Below are 13,057 nucleotides of genomic sequence, written 5' to 3'. Positions count from 1 at the left end.
TTACTTTAAAAAATCATTTTTAGCTAATCCGGAGCCGGAGCCGTTTTTAACGAAAAATACGGCTCCGGATCCGGCTCCGGCTCCACCAAAAATGTTGCTGCTCCCGGCTCCGGCTCCAGAACACTGCTTTCAAGGAGTTTAACATTTGTTCATCAGTTAGCAAGATAATTTTTAGTTGATTTTTAAGTTTTCATGTACTTATAGGAATGAGATACTACTTTCTATAATACAAAGTAGAACAATGTCTGTCTATCTGTCTGTCTTAATCTTAAGATCTCAGTAACCGATGAACCGATTGGGTTCTGCTTTTCAGGTAATATACCTACTGGTCCTGTTGTGGATTTAGGCTATTTATTTGGGGGGTTGGGAGAACCCCAACCCCCCTAAAAAAAAAACCTCTCAAATTTTTTTTATATTTATTTTTGTAAAATATAACAAGTAAACTCCCTTTAAAAAAAACTCACTCATTTTTTTCTTTTTTTTTTACAAAGGGGGAGGTCATTTTCTAGTAAATTCCGTAAAGGTGTGTGTGTTATAAGGCCTAAAAATAGTAGTAGAACGATAAGGTGCTCTATATATTTGTATTCCCTACTGAATAGAACAATAGGGAGCACCTTATCGTTCTACTACTATTTTTAGGCCTTATAACACACACACCTTTACACACTTTTACGGAATTTACTAGAAAATGACCTCCCCCTTACTAACGAACAATTCTAAACCTATAAGAGGGGGACTTTACAATACCTCTTTGGGTGACGCCCCTAGAGGCTAGAGGCAAATCTGCTAGAATATTAGAATATTTAATCGTACTTAGATAAATGAATAAAAACCTCATTATTAGGTGATTCTATTTACATGATTAAATTGGGGTAAATTTTCTTAGGGGAGGTAACAGTAGTTAACACCCAAAACAGATTCGAGAGTGGTAGAAAAATTTCTGCCTTTTTACCCCTCCACCCCCTCACAAATTGAACATTTTATACCCCTCCAATGAAAAAGTTTGGGTATCCTTGGATAAGTATACTACTTTCTATATACTAGCAGCTACGCCCCTAGAGGCCTCTAGGGGGTGGGTAATTTTTTCTAGGGGTGATTTCTCTTGGGAGGGTTGTGGTACCCTCCCCCAAAGTAGTTATAAACCTTCCCTTGACCTATGAGAAGCTACCCTGTTAAGGAGAACCTGATCGGTTTAGCGGTTAGCAATATTCTTTGTTACAAACAAACAGACAGGCAGATATTCTTTTACTTTGCATCTAGAGGCTCTATATTGGAAGGAATATGGAGGGCATAAAAATAGCCTAAAACCAGCTTATACCAACAATGAATTTAATTCAGAAAAAAATCACGAAACTAATACGTGTTTTTCAGCTGTTGTTGTGGGGCAACACATCATAAATTTGCCCCCAATTATTATTTTATATTTATTTTGTTTGTTGGTTATACCTTATACCTGGCCGAAAACCCGGACTCTATAAAAATGTAATAGCCTAAAGCCATCTAGGGACCTATAAGAAGATTCCATATAAAGGAGGACCACATCGGTTCAGCGGTTAGCGAGATCCTTTCCTACAAACAAAAAAGCTTACTACTTTATATAATAGGATATCAATACCCTGAAGAGTAGATCCCAATCAGTTCATCCTTTACCGAGATCTTAAGCTTCAGACAGACGGAAAGACATCATTCTACTTTGTATTATAGATATATGTATATTGTATATGTTGTTTATGGTACGTTATTGTACGTTATTTTTTCAAAAAATGTACGTTATTGTGTTCATTGTAATTTTTTTGTAGTACGTTATTTTCAATATTAATATCAAAAAGGCGGTGGTCGCCCTGAAAGTTGTCCTATTGTTTTCAAACTGCATTATATTATGTCCGAAACCGTTAGATACTATTATTTAGAAAGCGTAGCAACTTTATAATTATTGTCAGTATGATTTAATTATGATTCACAGGAAGATTAGCCACAATTTTATGAACGATTATTTTTAGTTTACTTTTTATCCTATAATATAAGTAGTAGGTAAGATTGTTTTTCTGAAGCCAAAAGTATGTTGGTCCTATTTGGTTATACTTTTCAGCTAAGCTCATTAAAAACTTGGTTGGTTTTAAGCTATTTTCCTGAGGCGAGGGGCGAAGCAACTATTGTTATGTAATTGATAAATCAACCCTATAGATAATCTAATTGCAAAATTTTTATTGTTTAAAGAAAGATAAGGTTTAAAATCAGGGATAAATATCTTTTACTAAAATAATTTTTTAATACAATTTGATTTTTTTTCTCATTGCGTTTTTCTGTTTGCCATGTTCTGAAATGCTTAAATTATCATTTTTTTCCTTTATTTTTAGAAGATAGTACCTACCTACCTAGTAAAGAAATATATACATCTCTGTTTATCAGTTTAATAATACGTTATACATATGTTGATTGTATAAGCTACCTTATCTTGTTTAAGTTTGTCAATCATGTTTATTTGTTTATATTGATAAAGGTCCTAGGACAAACGCAGAAGTGACAAAAGTCGGAGTGGACAAAGTAGTAGTCGACACTTAACCTATCCTAACCTATTTTAAATCATCTTAAATACTTTTCAAATGCCTCACTCGTGCGAGGGGCTTATTTGTACATTCATATCTTAACCTAGCCTAACCTGTATTGAATTACCTACTTAAATAACTTAATATTTTACACACTCTTGCGTTTGTCCACTTCAACGTTTGTCTCTTCTTCGTTTGTCCTGACACCTTGATTAAGTCTAGGTATGAAAATTATTATGAACTTCACTCAAGAGATGAGTACTTGTTGTAGTAGGTATAATAATGTAAACATACCTAGTGAATGATATCAATTTTGCATTTTTTTAAAAAGTACAAATTATACTAAAATCCTTATTTTCCTATATTTGTAGCTCATTCCTTTAAATATATAACAATCTTTTCAACACAATAAAAAGTAATATACTCCTTTTCAGTTTCAGATTTAAAATGGTTTAGTGTTATTACTACAGAACAGAAATTAAATACAATATATGTAAAAAGAAATAAAATCATAATAATTCTATAATGCTTCAATTAAAGTAAGTATCTTAAATATTTTTATTTTTTACTTTTAATCTTTATAGATGTCAGAAGGATGTGTCTGTGCTTGGCGTAAGACCTCGCTAACCGCTTGACCCCTGGGAAAAATTCCCCCCCCCCTCCTAAAAAAAAATGTAAATGAAATGGAAAGTGACGGGTCTACTTACTTTACCCTCCCCCCTTTCTCTCAGGGGCTTCAAGACTCATGAGGCCTCTAGGGGCGCAGCTGGGGGTTTGAAATAAAGTTTGATAACTTTCTCAATGAACAGTAATCTTTAAGTGATCATAATTACATTTTTAAACAATAATTCGGCTTTTCTAAATAGGTATGTTATTGCTGCGCTAATTATACCTAATTGTTCCGATAATTTTGTGTTTCTGATTGATTTATTTGTTTTAGAATCTTATTGTACCTCCTTCTTCCTTACCAACTAAGCACAGCCCAAGTTCTTCAGGTTACATTTCTATTATTCTTGTTAGGTATCTATAGTGTTTTGTAGTATAGTGGGTAGATGGTTGTTTAGGGCGCCCGATTGCATTCTGGGGTTAGATGGATTAAGTCCTTTAGTATGACCATTAAGGCAATGCTAGAAATTCTTCAGGGCCTTATTATTAGTTTAGGTTTAGTAGATAATTAAAATATAGGACACTTGCCATACTAATACTAGGATATCAAACTTTTACATCCAAGGTTATTTTTATTTTCAATCATTCTGTTTGTCTCGCATCTCGAAGAAGGGAGGGGTTTAGAGAATGGCAAAAACCTAAAGACTCTATTATTGCAAAAAAAAATTGCCCGAATCTCCCGGAACCTATGCGAAGCTTCCTTAACGTGGATAATTCAATCGGTTCTGTGGTGTAAATGGACCAAAAAAGTAAAACATTACATCTTTATAGTAGAAAGCTTTTTGTCTGTACCAAAGGATCTCGCTAACCGCTGAACTGACATGATTTTCCTTTACAGTGAAGCTTTTTATATGTTCTGAGATGGTTTTAGGCTACTTTATTTTTATAAATATTAAAATAAGTCTGGGTATGGTTTCAGGTTATTCCATATCCCTTCGTATAGAACCCTTAGATACTAGGGGCGTAGCCACTAGTATATTAGAAAGGAACAGAACTTATCTTCTTCAATAAAATACAAAATTTTTACATTTAGAAAACTAATTTTAATTTGAACTGTTTTAGAATGCTGAAGACATTTCCCAGCAGCTTTCAAGCAACCAAAGACAAAACACATCTGATTCTTCCGTCCAGAACCTTTTACAAATTCAGGAAACTTTTGTGTTACCATATAAGATAACAGACAGTCTTTTTTAAGTTTAAGCTCCAATAAAAATATTTAATAGATAAAAAAGACCTCTAAGAAACTTCACTGTAAAGAAAAGCCAGATCGGTTAAGCAGTTAGCAAGATCTTTCACTTCAGACAGACATACTGTTACTTTTTTATAATGATAACCCAAAAAAACATATTTGAAACACAAAATGATACCTGAAAATTAGAATGTTGATGATGACTATTTCCTTGATGATGATCCAGAGAGTGACCTGGTATTCGAACAACAGGACAACTCCACGTGGACAGTTTCAGGTAAAGTGGACTAAACCTTGAGGTATATTCAACTGGTTAAGGCACTTAAAGTAGTGATCTTGGTATTTATATTTTTTGTAGGATATTATATTTACTTTAGTTATAAAGATTATTATAAGATGAAAAAAACTTTAATCATCTGAAATTTTTATTAAAGGTACATCAAATTGTAATCTGAAAAAAGACTTAAATACCTAGTTTGCTTGAGAAAAAAAACTACAGTAGGTATTCTTAATATTGTTTTTCTTTATAGACCCCATAAACTAGCAAACATTCCTTGATTTTAGTTAGGTCTTGTAGGTCTTTTTTTTAACGGGTTGCTTTCTTCATCTGTGTCAGTATGTTTATTGTTTATTTCATTTTCAAATATTTTTCTTGTTACAGGTTATAATACAAGCCTGCAAGTGACAGCTGTAAATGAAACAGAGCACCAGGGGTTTCTCCATGGATTTGTCGAATCTTTGTCCGTTATTTTGGTAAGAATTCTATAATCTGTAGTTGATAGACAATTGGACCAAGTGAGTTTTAGAAAAATGTTGATAAGTCAGCAAAATGTTCAGAAAAATATATTCAGCCGTCTCTCCAGGGACGTCCTTAGGGTGAGGGGGTAAAGAAGTGGTGACCCACCCCCCCCCCCTCCCAAATACAAAAATCTTGGACGTCCTTGCCTATATTATATAAAGATTACCTTGGACGTTCTTGCGTCTATCTTCAATAAGAGGTGAGAATATCGCGTTTCTCCGTAAACGTTTTTGACTGCCTTACAGACATTTCGAATTACAGAATAGCTTTCCTTGAAAGATACCAAGTTACAGCAAAAAGGTTCTGTTTAACTAAATCCAAAATAATTTTTTTTTGTCATTGATCTATGATTGATTTTTAGGTATCTGAAATTGGGGACAAAACATTTTTCATAGCCGCCATAATTGCTATGCAAAACAACAAATTAATCGTCTTCCTCTCTGCTATTTCTGCTCTTGCTGTTATGACAGGTATCCTTCTTATTCTACTAATAGGTACCATTTTGTTGTTGTGTTATCTTTCTTATTTATGTATCCTCCTTGCTCTTAAATTGAACTGGCCATATCCGAGATATTTTGCTTCTTAAGACATAAAAAGTCATAGAGAATAAAAATCTTTAGATTTATTATGAGAATAGTTATTTCTCGCAACGTATTATAAACTGCTTTCCGCGGATATAAAATAGGCAATACAAGATTAAAACCAGTTTTTTAGCCCCGAGATGCTGAAGGCGCGATTTCTCCTTTGTTAGCCAAAGATCTTTAAATACTTTCATTAATTTTAGTTGATTTTACATTTACAAACCAAGAGTACCCAAACTTTTCCACCAATAATTTAAAACCCTAGAAGTTGTCACTCTGACATCTTGGTATTTGTTCAGTGTTGTCTGCCTTACTTGGTTTTGTTGTCACACAATTTATTCCAAGGTGATATAAATCGTTTTATCCTTTTATATAAAGTAGTAAGATTTTTTGTTTGTAGCGATTAATCTCAATAACCGTTGGACCGATATCGTTCCCCTTTACAGTGATGCTTCTTATAGGTTCAGGGAAGGTTTTTAACTAGGTATTTATTAGGGAGGGTAAATACCTACTCCCTCCCAAAAAATATTTTATTCCTTTTTAAATCTTAAAATTGAAGGAGGGTCGTCGACTTCTTAAGTGCCTCTAGAATCTTTTAGGGGCGTAGCCGCTAGTCTATTATTTGTAATAGATATTATTTGAAGAGAATGGGGGGGGGGGGGGCTTAGTGAATTATTTTGGTGTTTGGGAGAAAAAATAATCTTATAGAGAATATACACCCCTGTAGGGGGGGGGGGGGCGTACCTTCCTCCAAAATAGTTCTAAACCTTCCAAGAACCCATGAGAAGCTTGTCTGCTAAGGAGAACCATATCGGTCCAGTGGTTATCAAGATCCTTCGGTACATATAAACACACATATAGACAGACAGACAGACACCCTGTTACATGTATATAAGGATAGGATTCCTAATTGTTTGTATATTTTCAGAGTTTACACATACTACGCCTGTACTGGAATAATGTTCCTGTTTGGTTTAAAGGTACCTATTTTTTTATATCTAACAAGAATTTAGAATTTTTATTAAGGTGAAACAAATAAAAGAATTGGTAACAAATAATTTCCCCGACATAAATTGCAACCAAAGGAATTCAGTTACCGCCAATATTGGTTAATTATTTCTTTGCTAAAATACCAGTTTTATTATCTTAGATAGTCAATCAGAACCAATGATCCGTCTAAAAAGGAATTTTTAGAAGAAGTGATTTACCCTCAAAAAATTTCATCCCAAGAAATTCATCTTATTATACTAACGAAATGGAAAAATAACTGTCCTTTTGTAACAACATATGTTCACTACCAGAAATGTTGTCGAAATGTACCTACATTTTGTTCCTATTGGTACATTTAATTAATTAATCATCTAGACTTCCTATATTTATTGTTAAGATGTTGTATGAGGCCTGGAAGATGTCAGATAATGAAGTCGAGGAAACTCAACGAGAAGTAGAGGAAGAAATTGCAAGGTATCTATCGAGTAGTGCAGCTACTCTATAACTAGTGTGGTTATGTTCGTCATTTTTTATTAAAGACTTTTGTGGTGATATCACACTCTTGAGCTGCAAAAGAATTAAAAATGAAAGCTTTTATTTTTATCTCTAATCTTATTATTACTTTCTGCTTATCAATTTCACTGTGAAAATTACGCTGTGCTTTTTAATTGTTCTTGATAAAACTTAATAGTGTGGCAAATCCTCATTAAGATTTAACCTCACGTTCCTATACATCTAGGACGCCCCCTAGTTTGTCTTTTACACAAGGTACACCATCTTCTTTCTACAAATGTGTTTATCCTTGTTTTCTTTTAGACGTGGCTCAATATCCAGTGGTTCTTCCAGGCTTGGTTCAACTCAACAGAAAAGGAATAACAGCCTTTACAGTTTACATGTTATAGGCCTTTCAAAAATTATTGTTAGGTTATATACCTAACAATTTCAATTTTTCACCTTATTCATAAGGGCTATGTTTGATAGTACAACATTAAAGAATTTAGTATAAATTGGTTGTTTTGATCTGAATGTTTAAAAGGCAGGGAAATCTAAACAGAGATCCTGCTGTAAAACAAAATGTTTACTGTTTAGGTAATGAATTCAAAACATCCAAGAAAGAAAAAAACTTTTTGTAAGCAGTTTTCTAGCTGTATTTGATATTAAACCTCAGGTTTTTATCATAGAATAAGGAGGAATAGAAATGAAAACCCTAAATATTTCTGGGAAATTTGAAGGAATCTTTGACTTGCGCAGTAAAGACAATAATGCTAAAGTACAAATCACAATGGCTAGTTGTCACTAGTACATACTCTTGTTTTAATTTTGGTAAGTACAATTGACCACATTTGTTATTTTTAAGGGTCAGCTAAATGGGTACAGACCCTTCCTCCCCCATCCCCCCCTTCCACAAGTTAATGTATGGATGTAGTTGCTATCATGAATAAATCAGCTGTTTAAAAACAAACATAAGAGCGCAACCTAGTTTTATAATATAAATACTGAGACCAATATTTTTTTTGTAAAAGAGGACTATCCACGAACAAGAGCACGTGATTCTAAGTACCTTCCAGCATTGATCCTGAGTATTTTCTTTCAAATATAATAGGTCACTACTAATAATTAATATATTGACGAGAAAATTTATGTTTCACCACTTCAAGTTGAAGAAAAGTAAAAAAATGTTCAGGTTTTTTAGTCAAAATTCTATCAAACGTTTTGTTGAGTTCGGGGTGTCTTTAATTGTCCATGATGTCAAATGATAAAAATAAAAAAAGCTAAAAGCACATTTACTATATCTCATATGTATGTTTAAATTAATGCTAATATGGATTAATTTACAATCAATATAACACGAGTATTCGCATATGTATCATCAAATATTCATTTTATTAAAAGAATTAGCTTCATCAAAGTTTTCAAAATCAATTAAAATACCTAAAAAAAATATGGTGAAACATAAATTTTCTCGTTAATACATTAATGATATATGGTGACCTATTATATTCTGAAAGAAAATACTTAGGATCAATGCTGGAAGGTACTTAGAATCATGTGCTCTCGTTCGTGGATAGTCCCCTTTACATAATTAAATTTTTTTAAGGCTTAATATGCACATTAAATTCATTTTTAATCCATTGTGAATAGGGAAGAGGAAGCTGGATTCTTGGGTACATGGCTTTTAGTAAACTATTGCAAAAGGAATTTATTTTGAATATTTTTTATAAAGATACCTACAAACTAAAAAGCTGACTTATTGTGCACAGCAGTGAGGGAATGGACGAAGACCCAGAAGCAAATGTTCCCATGCAGTGTATGCAGGTATTTAAAACATCTGACAATTTCCCTTAAATGTCATTGTCGAGCACAGTAACCCCCCCCCCTTCCCTGGGTATAGGACATAGGGGAAAAAAACGAACCTCCTTATTTTCAATTTATTTCATAAACAAGGAGACACTTTCACTTTAGGGGATATCATCCATCGTCCTATCTGCTTCTTGCTACTTATTATTTTTTTCCTAGAATAAAGAATAATTCATTAAACTAAAATCAACACCTTATTAATTAAGCACCTCTAGGTAGTTATGATTTGTGTTATACAATCTGTCATGAAACGTTTTCTTGTTTTAAAGTCAAAGGTTATGTAAGTGGTCATTGAATCATCTCGTAATCAGTGGGGAATTATCAATTAGCATCTTAAAATCCTCAAATCACTCCTTGGCTCTTTTACCACGGAAACAAGCGTAGCAGCTCTATTCAAGTGCGTCTACGCAATTACATTAGTCGTCCTTAAAGTTATATAGTATTGTTTTTTTTATTTGTTGGCTTAACAACTTTAGTTACTTTTCTTGAATTTTATTTGGTTGGTTCATTAAGTTGAGTCTCCAAACGTTTAGACATTTACTTGTAATCCAAAGAAGTGATAATTTTTTAGACCCCTGGAATAGTATGATGCTAATGTTTATCTGTTTAAGGATAAGAATGAGGTAGAAGTAGAAACAGTGGAGAACACGGCTGCCAACAGAAGAACAAAAATGTTCACCTTCCCCAGCACAATCAGAGAGAACTCCTGGTTCGGCAAGAAATGCTGGAAAATATTCAAACTGTTCACAAACACTTTTGGCATGACCTTCCTGGCAGAGTGGGGAGACAGGTAATTTTAGACAGGGAGGGGACATTGGATTGTAAATTAAACTACCTAGTAACCAAAGTTTTACAAAGCTTAAAAACTTTAGGGACTTTAATTGAATCTTGATGGGATGTCTAAACTTTTCCACCACCATTAATATAAATCTACAAGACGGAGTAATCTTTTTAACGTAATCGTTAAGATGCCTGAGTACCTAAAATTGTTTATTTAATAATACAAAGTAGAACGATGTCTGTCCGTCCGTCCGTCCCTTAAGATCTCGGTAACCACTGAACCGATCGGATTCTACTCTTCAGGGAATATACCTACTGGTCCTGTGGTGGTTTTAGGCTATTTTCTTGGGGGGTGGGACACCCCCAACCCCCCAAAAAAACAAAAAATTCCCCCCCATTTTTTTTTCTTTTTTTTTGTAGGGGATTTCCTTGGTCCTTTTACGTATTTCGCCCAAATTTTTTTTATTACCTCTTGGGGCAAAGCCCCTAGAGGCTAGGGGCGAAACCGCTAGTTTAAAACAAAGTACCTAGGTAATATTATATTTACCTAAAAAGTTTTATATATATTTATTTACTACCTTCATACTTAAAAATTTTAATTTAGATCTAGTTTTTGTTAGTATTGTATTTGTCTCTCAATTTTCAAAAGAATTGCAAGATTTTTTAATTTAGAATAAAAAAGACTTCAAACTCCATTGTACACAAAATGAAAAATTCTTAAAAATTAAGATAGTTGTTTGTTGTTTCGATCAGTTTCTCTAGAGATAACATTAATATTATATGGATATTATAATGCTACTTACATACATACATGATAATTATATGTACATTTTGCTTGATTTAGATCCCAACTGGCAACCATTGTTTTGGCTGGAATCAATGACGTCACAGGAGTGTGTGTAGGAGGCGTCCTGGGACATTTTATCTGTACTGGCCTGGCAGGTAAATATAGATAGATCAATGGATATAGAATAGGTGGATATTGTATACTCCGAAAAAATGTTTCTCCCAGCTGGCTAATATAACAATCCCCCTTATAACTTTACCCCTCCATCGACCATGGATGAATGTATTGTCCAATATCTGAGGACTAAATTAGCAACCTAAATTTCCCTGTCATAATATCCACGAATTCTATTTTTATTGATGTAGTTCTATATTCGAAGAGTTAGGGCAGGGGGGAAAAGTAGCACAAAACCATCACAAAACTTTAATCTGAAAATAAAGTAGCCTAAAACCACCCCAGGACCAATGTAAAGTTTCTCTAAAATGGAAAAATCAATCGGTTCAGTAATCATTGAAATCTTAGACACAGGATAAATACAATTTTTTTTAAAAATCAAAATAAATTCCCCCGAATTATACAGCGTTTCGGAGCCGGAGCTGGGAGCCGGGAGCAGCAACATTTTTGGTTGAGCCGGAGCCGTATTTTTCGTTAAAAACGGCTCCGGCTCCAGATTAGCTAAAAATGATTTTTTAAAGTAATATTATAATTTGGCAACGGTCTTTTTCCATATAATAAAGTGAAAAACTATTGTTACTTAAATAGACACACATCCTTCTACTTTTATATAGCTTTAATCAAATAAAAGCAAAATATTTTATATTATTTATTTTATTTTATCAAATTCAATAATGAACAAAAATTAATATATATATTTTAAGGTAGGAGCATCAAAATTAAACGGCTCCGACACGCTGGAATTATATCATAATCTTGATTTACCTTAAGTTCTATACACTAATTATTTTCAGTTTTATGTGGAGCCTTGATAGCCAAGAAGATATCTGTGCGGAAAGTGACTTTGCTAGGAGCTCTGGTCTTTATTGGCTTTGCTATTGCCTCACTGTTCATTGATCCCTATGAAGAAAATCACCAAGTTCCAGACGTTGAGGTGTGTGTTCAGCAAGTATCAAGGACAATTATATCAAGTAGCACAGCAATAACACGCGAATATATGTAATATGGAAAAGAGCGAAGGGTGCTTTCACACAAAGTGCGGTTGAGCAATTATAGCCCCCCCCCCTTCCCCACCATATTATATTTTTGAAAACAATTAAAAATAAGGTGGGAGGGTAGTTTGTCTAATCCCTGCAGGGGCTACAAAGTACCTAATGTAACCTGACCTTAGTAATAAACTAATAAACCAAAAATCAACCCCCCATCCCTTAATTTCTTTTTTTTTTAAAGGGGGGGGGGGGTCATTAGTCCTCACTAGACTGCTTTATTGATTTTCAGTTTTTTCATTGTTTTTAGATAATCTAATAGAAGGTTGTATCAATGCCTATTCATTAAGTAACATGTATTTTTTTATCTTTGGCTGATTTATTCAGAGTAAAGCCCGAAATTTTCTGTTTTTTAAATCAGAATTTTTGCAGGGAGATGATCACAGTGCCCCAGTATACCAAGCCAATGATATCAGCTTTGTGGAGAGCACCACCTCAGTCAGTGCCCTGTCCACTGGTATTATCCAATAACATACAGACAACCAGCCCGGGTACAATATGATTTAAGAATAGCCTTACAGATAGAATAACATAATGAACATCCGAAAAATTTGTATATCATGCCTGTACATGAAATAAAGAGGAAAGAAATACAGCGTAGACATTGACAAATAAGAGTCACAAATTTAGAAGGGGAACTAATGAAAAGCAGATGCAAGGAAACAAGCCTTTATATAAATAGTTACTGTTAAGGACCTAAGAGTTTTGCTATGCAGCTAAAAATGTAAGGGTTTCAGCCATGATTTAAAAATAAAAATAAGGGCATTATATGATATTTATATCTTATCTACCACAGTTTTAGTCTGGAATCTGAACTCTAACATGGCAAATCGATTCATGTATTATTAAAACAAAAGCCTAAATTAGTCATAACATTTGTAAATAAAGTTAAAATCTGAATTTTTATATGTTTATAAGACTAAATAATAATATAGAGAATTTTCAACTGGTCACAACATAAAGCCTTACCTACATGACTTGATTATTAACTTTCTTGAGAATGTTTTTTGTGAACATAGATTTAAGTATATAATTTATTATTTTGGAACTTTGTACGGCTTTAATCTGATACGATTCCGGCGGAAAAGTACCTAGTGGATTTGGGTCGCCAAGGATTTTTTTTAATGATATCGTTAAAGCT

At 33.5% G+C, this 13,057-nt stretch overlaps 1 protein-coding gene across 2 annotated transcripts; it reads left to right on the top strand.

Moving 5' to 3' along the window:
• The first annotated feature begins 2,978 nt into the window (after positions 1-2,978).
• Positions 2,979-12,520, top strand: LOC145323839 (putative divalent cation/proton antiporter TMEM165). Of its 2 annotated transcripts, none has more exons than XM_080166406.1 (15): positions 2,979-3,085; positions 3,487-3,541; positions 4,275-4,361; positions 4,591-4,678; positions 5,063-5,154; positions 5,562-5,670; positions 6,081-6,126; positions 6,710-6,761; positions 7,169-7,245; positions 7,588-7,641; positions 9,036-9,087; positions 9,741-9,919; positions 10,754-10,851; positions 11,665-11,804; positions 12,289-12,520. In XM_080166406.1, exons 1-15 carry the CDS (start codon positions 3,072-3,074, stop codon positions 12,385-12,387), a joined length of 1,242 nt encoding a protein of 413 aa, XP_080022532.1. In that variant the 5' UTR covers positions 2,979-3,071; the 3' UTR covers positions 12,388-12,520. The 2 variants fall into 2 exon arrangements, with proteins under 2 accessions (XP_080022532.1, XP_080022531.1); XM_080166405.1 differs by having other exon boundaries at positions 9,033-9,087.
• Positions 12,521-13,057: the final 537 nt, after the last annotated feature.

The sequence above is a fragment of the Acartia tonsa genome, chromosome 7, assembly GCF_053477335.1.
Source record: "Acartia tonsa isolate MP-2025a chromosome 7, ASM5347733v1, whole genome shotgun sequence".
NCBI classification, from domain to species: Eukaryota; Metazoa; Arthropoda; class Copepoda; order Calanoida; family Acartiidae; genus Acartia; species Acartia tonsa.
Note: the sequence above shows the minus strand (reverse complement) of the source record. Positions and strands in the feature narration are given on the sequence as shown.

Bases quoted from the DNA above. Each gene is read 5' to 3' on its own strand.
- LOC145323839 (XM_080166405.1), top strand. The intron at 6,762-7,168 runs GTACCTATTTTT...TTTATTGTTAAG, and splicing joins TGTTCCTGTTTGGTTTAAAG to ATGTTGTATGAGGCCTGGAA. The intron at 9,088-9,740 runs GTATTTAAAACA...TATCTGTTTAAG, and splicing joins TTCCCATGCAGTGTATGCAG to GATAAGAATGAGGTAGAAGT.